This window comes from Micropterus salmoides, unplaced genomic scaffold, assembly GCF_014851395.1.
Source record: "Micropterus salmoides isolate LMB-PRFRI ecotype aquatic unplaced genomic scaffold, ASM1485139v1 Ms_hic_scaffold_2, whole genome shotgun sequence".
Taxonomy (NCBI): domain Eukaryota; kingdom Metazoa; phylum Chordata; class Actinopteri; order Centrarchiformes; family Centrarchidae; genus Micropterus; species Micropterus salmoides.
Window position 1 is genome coordinate 12,086,418 of NW_024041150.1, and position 11,298 is coordinate 12,097,715.

At 42.4% G+C, this 11,298-nt stretch overlaps 1 protein-coding gene across 2 annotated transcripts in view; it reads right to left on the reverse strand.

Annotated features, from left to right (window-relative positions):
• lrch4 (leucine-rich repeats and calponin homology (CH) domain containing 4) overlaps positions 1-10,544 on the reverse strand; it is a 57,090-nt gene extending 46,546 nt beyond the window's left edge. Inside the window, exon 1 of one of the 2 annotated variants that reach the window (XM_038730859.1) lies at positions 10,155-10,543. In XM_038730859.1, coding sequence (XP_038586787.1) covers positions 10,155-10,326 — 172 coding nt within the window. In that variant the 5' untranslated portion in view covers positions 10,327-10,543. Of the gene's footprint in view, positions 1-10,154 lie in introns of both variants that reach the window. The other variant, XM_038730858.1, reaches the window with a different exon arrangement.
• Between the last annotated feature and the right edge of the window lie 754 nt (positions 10,545-11,298).

Below are 11,298 nucleotides of genomic sequence, written 5' to 3' on the forward strand. Positions count from 1 at the left end.
ATGAAAAAATGTGTTACAATTGTAAAACACAGAATTCAGAAAAATTAAAACGGAAAACATGGAATTTGGGAACAATAAAAAGGATTTGATGGGGCCCCACTAACGTATGGCACAGTATAAGTTTGTTGGCAGACTGGTAGTGTTGTCCTACAACCTCCCTGTCTGTGTCTCTGCCTTTTCTCTGGTTACCTCCTCCCATGGGAATGAGGAGGGATTCCCCCTCCCCACCAGCTGCTGTGCTCGGAGAGAGAAAACACACCAGCAGGTTTCAGACAGACACAGAAACGTCCAGACATCACACTATATACTGTAAACTAAAGCATGACAAAAGAGTTTGCATGCTGCAGCCTCATTTCCCCTCCACTGGAAGGAATAACTGACTTCGGGTCCCTGTTAATGCAAGAATGCTTGTAGATTCCCGCCACTCTGAGCTACAAGAGAGGAGCTTCATTCTATAATTACACAAGCCATGGCATTCATTAGCTGACACTAACAACTAGTCCAGTATTTATCAGTTCATGAAAGACTCCTTCCAGTTTCCCCATGAATATCTTTTAAAAGGAAAAAGATCCATCTGGCATTTTATTTTCGGAGACATTTAAATGGGCTCGACGGCTGGCTGGAAACATGTTGGCTGACAGAAAGTGTGGAGCAATCAGAAAGCCAACGGATTGAGGACTTGAGAAGACAGACAAAGCAGAAGTGAAGACTGAGAGAACGCGCAGCCCACATCCGTAGCACAGAGGAAATAAAACACGGGGGGGTGAACACACACTCTCACACACTGAACATCCATGCACACAGTCTCATTTAATGAAACAGAACAGATGTAAACAACTGACAAGAGAGTGTTACAGCCATATGCTGAGTTAAAACTACGCACGCACACGCACACGCACGCACGCACAGATGAAATCAAGGCTTGCTCAACCCGACCATTAACAGACAGTACAGTGTAATTTTGTGGTTTCTAGCAACTTAGTCAGTGAGCTTTTCAGCAGGACTTAAAACCAGGTCATTTGTTTAAAGGGGTTTTAACTCTTTACAGAGGTGGGTAGAGGAGCCAAAAACACAAGTACTGTTATTTTGCAAAAACAAGTACTCAAGTATAAGAAAAAGTGGTCATCAAAATAGCTAAGAAAAAGTAAGAGTACATACAAAAAAAATTACTTGAGCAGCAAGTAACTTAATAAAAAAAGCTCCCCCCAAGTCTTTTATTTGATGTAGATGTGACTAGAATTACTTCAAATGGTCTTCCTCAGGTAAAGAAGTGAACCTACATTTGTACTTATTGTGATAAAATTACAAGTCATGATCTCCTGATTAGATAACCTGCCACAATATTTCCAGTGTGTATCCATCTATTCGGATTAGAAAATACTGCATTAATCTTATAGTTCGTACTCCAAAAATAAAAAATAAATTATTTTCTTGTTGTCTCCGACATTAAATTAGGCAAACAAATCAAATTAGGAGATAATTCTGTGATGTTACATAATTTTTTCCCTGTTAAATACAGGTGTGTTAACTTCTTCACATTTACCTGAGGAAGATCAGTCACATCCACTTGAAGTAAGAGTAGTTTGTCTTTTCTGTGTGTGCATAATCTGGACTGTGTTCATCAGGCTACCCCAACAAGCATGACTGCTCGTACACTGTTAGCTTGAATATTAACAATAAGGCAGAAAGCAGGAGGAGCTTTTAAGTACGATATACTGTGTGAGGCTATTATTAAACATGTTAGCACTGACACTCTGTCAGCTCAGTGTCAGCACGGTGTAGCCTACTGACTTCACAACGGAAACCCGCTGCACCAACACGGGCGTCAAATACCAACGCTTTGAGGAAGCCTGACAAAGCGTCGATATCGGGCGTCCTGGGATGAGACGAAGCAGCGCTAAAATTTAATCTAAATATTAGCTGCTAGAGCTATTTGAAAGCCATACTACCATGCTGTAGCTTCAGCCATTATTCTGCTCTAACAGAGTCCTGTGGATGCCTGACTGCGGTAAATAAATAATGTGATGAATGTATCCAAATGTAGCGGAGTAAACGTAATGATTTTTCTCTTTAAAAACTACTGAAGTAAGAGTAAAAAGTATGATGCATTAAAACTACTCTGACAAGTACCATTACTCAAAAAAGTTACTTGAGTACATATAAACATGTGTCTTACTTGGTTTAAAAACATTACAAACACTCAAACATTTAAGGACAGAGAGTTCAGGGGGGCCACAGATTTTTAGCTCATTTTGTGTCGCATGGCGCAAAGTCATTTTGCATCTTTTGCATTGAGAATGTTAACAAGCTCACAATGACCATGTTAATAAGTTGATGTTTAGCAGCTACAATCAATTACTATATTGAGTTGTTGTATTCATTAAGTGATGGACATGAATGTCTGAATCAAATCATCTTGCACAATCCATCCAATATATGTTAATTAAGACACAAAACCACAAATGCCAACCTCATAATAATCAAGAGGAAAAGTCCGGAGGATATCTGGAGGCCCTGGATATCGCTACCAAAGTTCACTCAAACTCCCATGGCAAATACAAACTGTCAAGAAAAGTTAAAGTCAACCGTCCCTGTCGGCAGCCCCACTGAGGAGGTAAGGGGAGATTTGACAGGAAGCGTTTTCTGCACTGGGCTAATTTAGTCCTAAAACAGCATCAATTCATAATAACCACCATCACTAACATCCACCCAAACTTTATTAAGTCACAAAGAGGGAGGGAGGAGGACATAGCATTTATTAGCTATTTGCTAGCATCAGATGCAGGTGCTCTAGTAATGAGTTTCTGGGACGGCAGCCCTGTCCCCTGGCAGCTATTGTAGGAGTTGTCAGAGCTGTTAGAGCTGCCAAAGGTTTATTCTGCACCATCTTTTAACTTTTATGCCAAGGACTGGTTCACAGGATGAACCCAGTGTAACTGTAGTGAAGCCAAGCTAGCCACAGCTACAAAGTTCAGAGGCACCTTTAACATGGCATAGAAATACCCCCCCCCCCACACACACACACACACACACACCCCTCCTTTCCTCATTCATTATTTCACTAAGTCAGCTGCTGGCTTCTCAGTTGTGGTATGGAGTGTGTGTGTCCCCTCCTGCTCCCAACAACAAGCCTCGTCTCTCAGATCCCCAGAGGTCATATGAGACTGGAGGTCACTTTATTACCCGTGTGTCCATGCAACGTTTCCACTGTTTCTGCCTGCTACGGAACAAACTAAAATTGCACTTACATGAGCATTTTTAATAAAGGAAGAACTCAATATCTTGTTTATTCCTGAGAGGGATGTCCCGACCCCACTCAGTCCTTTAATATTGACTACCTGATCCCTTTCATTTTCTACATCGCTCACTTAGCGTTAGGTAGGTCCAAAATTGGAAAAGCAATAGGACTCACTCACAGTGCTCTGTGGTTTCGGTGTTTTAATAGAGAGCAAATGCATTTTTATAGCTGACAAACACATCATCTGAAGCATTCTGAGGCCTTAACAAATGCGGGCACGCATGTCAAGCATTATTTGCTGGATTGGAACCTGCACCTCTCTAAACAGGTCTCTACGATCAGCAGCAGCTGGATGAACCGCCTGAATTTGCAGCCAACATGCCATTAAAGCGCTCATTAATCATTTCCACTGCAGGCTCATCGCTTTCCACTTAGAAGAGGACAAAGCACAGAAAAATGGAGGGATCCCAGCTAAAACAAAGAATGCTAAATATTGAATTGTAGGTCAACGTTTGCTGCTTCCAGCTTCTCAGACGATGCTTTTCCTTGTCATATATATAATGAGCAGCTTTAGGTTTTGGACTGTTGGATGGATAAAACAAGCAAGTTCACGTTGGGCTTTGGAAAACTACAAAGGGCATTTTTCACTGTCTTCGTCTATAGACAATTTATTGAAAAATTTATCTGCACAAACAGTCCTTTTCAGACCCCATATACAGCTGACTTGAATAAAAACAGACTACCTCTGCTCTTATTAAATATCACATGGGTCTCTGTCTGAAATGCTCCCAAACTTTAGATGATCGGCAGAATAATCAGTCAGTTTCTGCCCTTCGTCACTGAGTGAGATCTAATGAGGCATCCTGAGACCAACGCACCTCCAACACAGAAATGCTTTGAAAGCTGGGAACAGGTCTTGATCAGACAAAGACATGAGCATCCTCCTTGCACATTAACAGAATTAATATGAAGTCATGAAACAATTAGCAACTTCACAAAGATATTGAATTAGTCCATGTAGATCAGACAAAAAAAAAAAAATCACTGTCCCATACTTATGCATTTATTCATGGCATGAAAGTGATGGGCTTTAAAGATGCAGAATAGTGGCACCAAACATCTCTTCTCTGACAGCTTCAGTCCAGTAACACAAATATCATCATTTCAAACCCCATACATACTGTAAAACCTAATTACAAGAGCATTTGCCTGAGGGTGGGCTGTGTATCTGTGCAACAACACACAGACGTGTGGGTCCACAAGGTGCACACAACATACAATGGCTGGGCTTTGTTCTCTTCAAGCGCTCTGAGCTACCGGGAAACACTCTGGGGGAGGCAAGCCAAGTCGTCTTTGTGTGTGTTGGCGAGTGTGTGTGTGTGAACCTTTGACCTTCCTGAGGGGAAGAAGGGGGGCCGACGTTATCATAAACACCGCCGGGCTTCCACAGCCCAGTCTTATCCCAGTTCACCCACCATTTTCATGTCTTTCTGTAACGACACAGCTTCACTAATATTCCGCTCACTCTGGATAAGCTGAGCTGTGTCTTTGTGCAAATGCCTTAGTTTAAATAAATAACAATAAATGGAGAATAAATTCTGCACATCGGACATTAGGCTGACTGGTTGGTTTCGATTCATCGATTAAATCGATTAATAAAATGCTGCGACACAAATTCTTTGCATCGATGCTTCATTTAATCCATGTAACTATACAGCACAGTGTTTCGCAGGGACATTGATTACTGTCGCACATCGTGCTTACGATGTGAACACGACGTGATTATGATGGCACTGTTTGCAAAGTGGAGGAAGAGAGAGAAAACAGGGACAAAGAAGAAAGTGTCCAAAGTCTGGGATTACTTCAAGTTAAAGAAAACAACAACTCTGTAATGTTACCGTCAGTCCACCGTAAAACGAAACTTGTGTCGCCTCGGCAACAGCACGACGGCACCTGATCAGAAAGCAGCCGGTGTTCTGCCAGCGGACCACAGACAAGGTAACAGCAACTTTAGCATTTAGCTGAAATCCTGATTGATTGTTGAGTTGAAGGCTAGCAAAAGTAAGCCGCAGTCCTCAGCTGAAAATGTGCACGTGCGTTTGTTGTTCTCCTTTCTGGGCCGTGAGTCGGAACCTCACAGTCAGGAGTTAACTGGGTGTCGGGGAGCTGCACCTTTTAACTCCCCTGCAGCTCTCTGTAGCTCAGACAATCCCTGCTACCTGCGTGTGCTCGTTTCCCGTTTCACGTGTGTTTTCTTGACAAAACGTGGTTTGGAGACCTGATGTTGTGTTTGTAAAGCAGCTGTCTGGTTGTTGGTCTGATGTTTGCTGTATGACACACTATGAATTTCTGAAAGGACTAATAAATATCACCTATAAAGCACAGCTGATCCCGTTACCGCCGCCGCCAAGCAAAAGTACTTCTTAAACGACGCATCGATGAATCGTTGAAATAATCTATCGAAGCTTCGGATACTAAAATCATCGTTAGCTGCAGCCCTTGTTAGCTGACACCGATTGTTACTCTCAGTGTAATTATATAGGATTCAGTTACCACGCTACTTGTCCAGCACCAACACTAGAAAACAGCAAAAACAAGTGACTGCTGGAAAAAGTGCAACATTTAGCGGCTGTAGAGCTTTTCCCCTTTAGGATTTAGTGGAAACCAAGATAAAGCTAGAGTAAAAAGGGAGGGAATACTGGACTTTTACACTAGTCAGCTAAGAAAGAATTGAACCGGACGCTCATTGTACTCGTTATTTACTGGATTTGCAAGTTTGCTAACAGCAAACAACAGTGAATTATTAGAGTCAAAGGAATTAGGAGTGGGCGATATAGATCAAATACGAAATTGCAGTATACTGTGTGTACTTTAATATTGATATAGATCATTTAGTTCACACACACACATGATGATGTTAGTGCAAATATCATGCAGCAGTCCTGCTCCCTGATTGGTCCCACAGAGACATGATCAACACAGAGACATTAAAGAGATATCTACCATGGATAACTGATGTAGCTGACTACAACTCAATTTGCTGACTTGAGGACAAGACTCACAAATAATCTGCAACAATTTTGATGATCAATTAATCTTCCAAACGAAAACACAACACATTCCCTTGTTACAGCCTCTCAAACATGAGAAACTGCTGCTTTTCTCTCTTATGCCAAAGTAAACTGAATATCTATGGGTTTTTGTGGGACAAAGCAACACACTGAAAGATGTCACATTGGGCTTTAGGAAACTGTTACAGCCATTTTTAAGTTACTGCTGATGAAAGATTTCCAGCTGCAGTTTCATATTAAAAGCTTTCCACTGACAAACTAGTCTCTTACCGTGAAGAACTTGAAATGTGTTTAGCGGAGTTAGCAATAGAGAGGGTAAAAAAGGTCAAATGTACTGGTACAGGTTCAAATATGAACAGTACACAACCATAGAAGCTCCTCATTAAACCTTTATGGCAGTCTGGCTGCTATGTTCCCAGAGGATGCCATGTACCAAACACCAGACATCCATGGTTTCAAGAAAAAGTCATTTCTGTTTGATAATTTAGGTCCAGGAGAAGAAAGATCACACAAAAGGCAACAATTTCATTATCAAATATCAAACTGAATCCAGTTTTCCAAATATTTGATCATGATCCTCAAGGAAAGTGTAAGGAGCTTACACTGTGCTGCATCAGATACTTCCCTCCTTCACTTTACATGAGCATTAGTTCAGATCTATGGCGAGACCATACCTGTCAACCATGATGACAGTTTGGTGAATCAGCAAGGACTGTCACTGAGTCAGCTTAACTACCTGGAATCTCAGTGAAACTGAGAGCACCTGATCTCACAAATACTCCACATTACTACAGAGACGGCATAGGTGAGACTAAATGTCTACAATTGGGTCTGTAGAAGAGCACAACCCTAGAGTTAGACTGAATAACAAATGAGTCACCACGAGCCGGTGTGAATCTGTCAACAGCTTGTTCAATGTGAAGGCAAGGCCAACTAAAGTGATGAACACATCCCATTTGATTTGTTTAATATTTCTAGACATCCCTCTAGAATTTATCAGAAGTCCTGACGTCTAAAAGTCTCCCGCAGAATGTGCCATGTCCAGAGAAAAGCCTGAGTCACTGTAACTGGTTGTTAATGCAGCTCTTCCTTACAGCAGATCAGCTGTACCTGACATGACATGGAAATCAATACTAGTGCCAATGCAAGGCGATTTCTTCAAGCCGATTGATCATTCTGATTAGAGATTGATTAGAGAACTGTTATATGGACGCTAAATAAAGTGATCCGATAAGATGCATGTTAACATATTCCAAAGCATTTAATCTGTTTTTTTACATGCACACAGTGAAGCGTCTAATCCATCCATACCGATACTGGATTTCCTGTGCCCAGTTATCGTGACAAGGGGGCTAATCTATTAAATTCAATTCTGCATGTACTAGGCAATGAGTCATCAGTGCGCTGGTAGTCCCAAACATTTTGCTAGCAGAGCTAACATAGCATTTTGCTTTACAAAGTTAGGAAGCGATGTTTCAGTCTAGCAATACCCAAAGCCCAGGTACTGGTATCAGTATTGGGATTTAAAATGTTGGATCAGTGCATCACTAACGGAAATATAAAAGAAGAAAATGAGAGACTATTATGTTTCAGCAGGTGGTATTCAGGCAGACGGCTAAAATTATGTGAGGCCAGAAGAGAATACTGGCAACAATAACAGTACGGCATTGCCGTCCAAAGTAACAATAATTTTTACTTTTTTCCTGTCCTCTGCAATGGAATTTACACACACTGATCAGACAGCATGGATATTGCACAGGTGTGCCTTAGGCTGGCCACAATAAAAGGCCACTCGAAAATGTGCGGTTCCATCACACAGTACAATGCCACAGATGTTGCAAATTATGAGGGAGTGGGCAATTGGCATGCTGACTGCAGGAATGTCCAGCAGAGCTGTTGCCCGTGAATTGAATGTTCATTTCTCTACAATAAGCCATCTCCAACGGCATATCAGAGAATTTGGCGGTACATCCAACCGGCCTCACAACCGCAGACCACGTGTAACCACACCAGCCCAGGACCTCCACATCCAGCATCTTCACCTCCAAGATCGTCTGAGACCAGCCACCTGGACAGCTGCTGCAACAATTGGTTTGCATAACCAAAGACTTTCTGCACAAACTGTCAGGAACCGTCTCAGGGAAGCTCATCTGCTTGCTCGACGTCCTCATTGGGGTCTCGACCTGACTGCAACTTCGCACAGCCATTGAAGAGGAGTGGACCAGAGGGGTCCGGACCCCCCTGAACCCCCCTAATACAGTGAAACTGCACATTTTGGAGTGGCCTTTTATTGTGGCCAGCCTAAGGCACACCTGTGCAATAGCCATGCCGTCTGATCAGCATCTTGATATGCCACACCTGTGAGGTGGAGGGATTATTTCGGCAAAGGAGAAGTGCTCACTAACACAGATTTGTGAACAATATTTAAGAGAAATGGGCCTTTTGTGTACATAGAGAAAGTCTTAGATCTTTGAGTTCAGCTCATGATGAATGGAGGCAAAAACAAAAGTGTTGCGTTGATAATTTTTGATCAGTGTGTATAATCAGCACAATGCCTCTTTAAACCCAACTCTGAGAACCACATTTTCACTGACCTGACGAGCTGGATTATTCATTTATCCAAGAACCTGCACCTGGATAAACGCGTCTTAATCAAGTGGCATTAATGAAGGTATGGAATGTATTCATCACTTCCAAAGCCACTGGGGTGGAGCTGCCCCAGCGGCAGGTGCCTGCGAGTTTAAGTGTGTTCAAGGCCTCCTCATCCCACAGGGCCCAGAGCTGGGTTGTTATGAGCAGATGGTCATAATTACCAAAGCACAAAAGCAGCAGCAGAGGATAAGGAGTGTTGCTTTAAGTCACTGCGAAGCCAGATTGATTTCAGCAACCTGGATGGGGTAATCCTCTTTTCAACAAGGCGAGGCCACTGTAGTTCCCCTTAATCCACAGTGTCATCCACACCTACCTCGCTTTTAGGTTTTACTCTCTGTTGTTATAGCCTTCTACAATGTCCCTTGCACCTTAGCTCAATGTGATGAAGTGACACACATTCAGAGAGGGTCCAGGAGGCTGGTTAGTAGAAGGTTGCCATGTTGTTACACAACAGGCCCATCAGTCAAAATCAGAAAGTGGGCTACTAAAAACCACCTAAGGCTGTGTGCCAAAACAGGAAAATCTATGAACCTAGGGAATGAAGCTCTAAACTTAAACGACTCATCGGCAAGCTTCTCAAGGACTGGCAATGTAGGTCTTCAGTCAGAAGAGGAACTGTCATGTCTGACATTGTTTTCTTCCTTTTTCCTTTTAAGTTCAGGGAACAACACCTCAAGCTTCTTTTAGAAGGCTGGAGCTTCACACGGCTTTGCTTAAAGAGAGCAGTAAATATACCCCACACAATAAGTCTCCACTTTGATATAGTCCACCAAACAGGGACTATTCAAAAGAAATATAAAACTCTGGTGCAGACCGCACGCTAACGGCAACACTGGAGCACACAGGAACTCAACTAACGTCAGCAATAGGCCAGTTTTAACAAGTCTTATTAGTCAAAGCATTTTGGTGAAGGAACGTGATAGATAAGCCGAATTAAGAGGTAGGTCCTAATGATATTAAAGACGTCTTAACTCGTACTTTTCAAGGCATACAGTTCTGACAGTCAGCAGGACCAAAAACTGCGGGGATGTTTGACGGAGCCTGGTGAAATGTGTCGGAGTTGAGGAAAGAGGTGCCCTGCCCGTTAGAAGAAAGAAGCAGGTGGCGATAAAACAAAAGGCGCCTGTCTTCATAACAGCTAGCTCGCTCGTCCTGCTTTGGAAGTTAGGGGAAACAGTGAAAAGCAAACCGACCTGCATGTGTAATGTCGGACAGGTCGTAGTTCCTGGCGCTCCGGGGGAACTCCTTCAGTTTTCGGTTGGACAAGTTCAGAGCCCCGCTAGCGGCAGCCTCCTCGAGCGCCTTCTCCACGCTCCGGCTGGCCGCTACTGTGGCCGGCAGCTGGGCTCCATCCCCAGCAGCCATCAAACTTACAGATCTATCTCCTCTTTTACTTTGTTTGAGGCGTCCGCTCCACTTTCATGCCCAGTTATAAACTCCAGAAGTGAGCGCCCGCGCCTTGTAAACTTCTTTAAAAGTATTAAATCCGAGAATCAAAAATCAGATGGCGATGTGAGTTGTGATTGCGTCTCTCACACAACGGGAGCTATCGTTTCCACTACTAAAGAGAGCGGTACAAGCTGTCAATCTTTCAGGAAGTTGCATCAAGCTGTCAAATTTCGCAACAGAATAACAGGAAGACTATGTGTTCCCATCAAAATAAAAGAACAATAAATCATCTGTTTTGTTCACACTATTCTGCAACATTTGCGACTAGAGCTCTGTGGGTCATAAGGCAGGAAGAGCAGGTGAAACAATATTGTACTGTAACTTTAAAGGAGCATACACAACTGTTAATGTTGCATATTTCAACCCAATAGCTAAAAATCATCTTTACAGTGGACACACATTTTATAATGAGTTCCCATGTTTCGTGCCAAGCTTAAGATGCAGGTAAGAAGATGGGGTTGTTTTGAAGATTCTGTCTTAATGATGTAATAAAAATGATCGAGCCATTTTGTTAAGTCAGTGTTTGTCTTTTTTAGTATTTTGGGTGATTTTCAGCAACATCCAGGACCTGTGCTTTGGCAGCCTACTCAAATCTTATCTTATCTTCCAATGACCTAAGAATCTGTATACTTTTACAGTTTAAAATGTACACATTTGAAGTTCATTGCAATATTTTTGGATGCAGTATTTTCCACCAGGATCCACAATTTCACAACCAGACTGTCATTCTCAGCTGCGTGAGGAGGCAAATAAAGGAGCATTTTCATGCTGGCAATTAAAATGGTAACACTTGACTGTATGTAATCAGGTATAGTGTAAGAGTTCTGACAGTTATTTTAGTTTGATTCAAGTAGTTAATTTTCACAGTAAGAACTCCTTGATAAAATT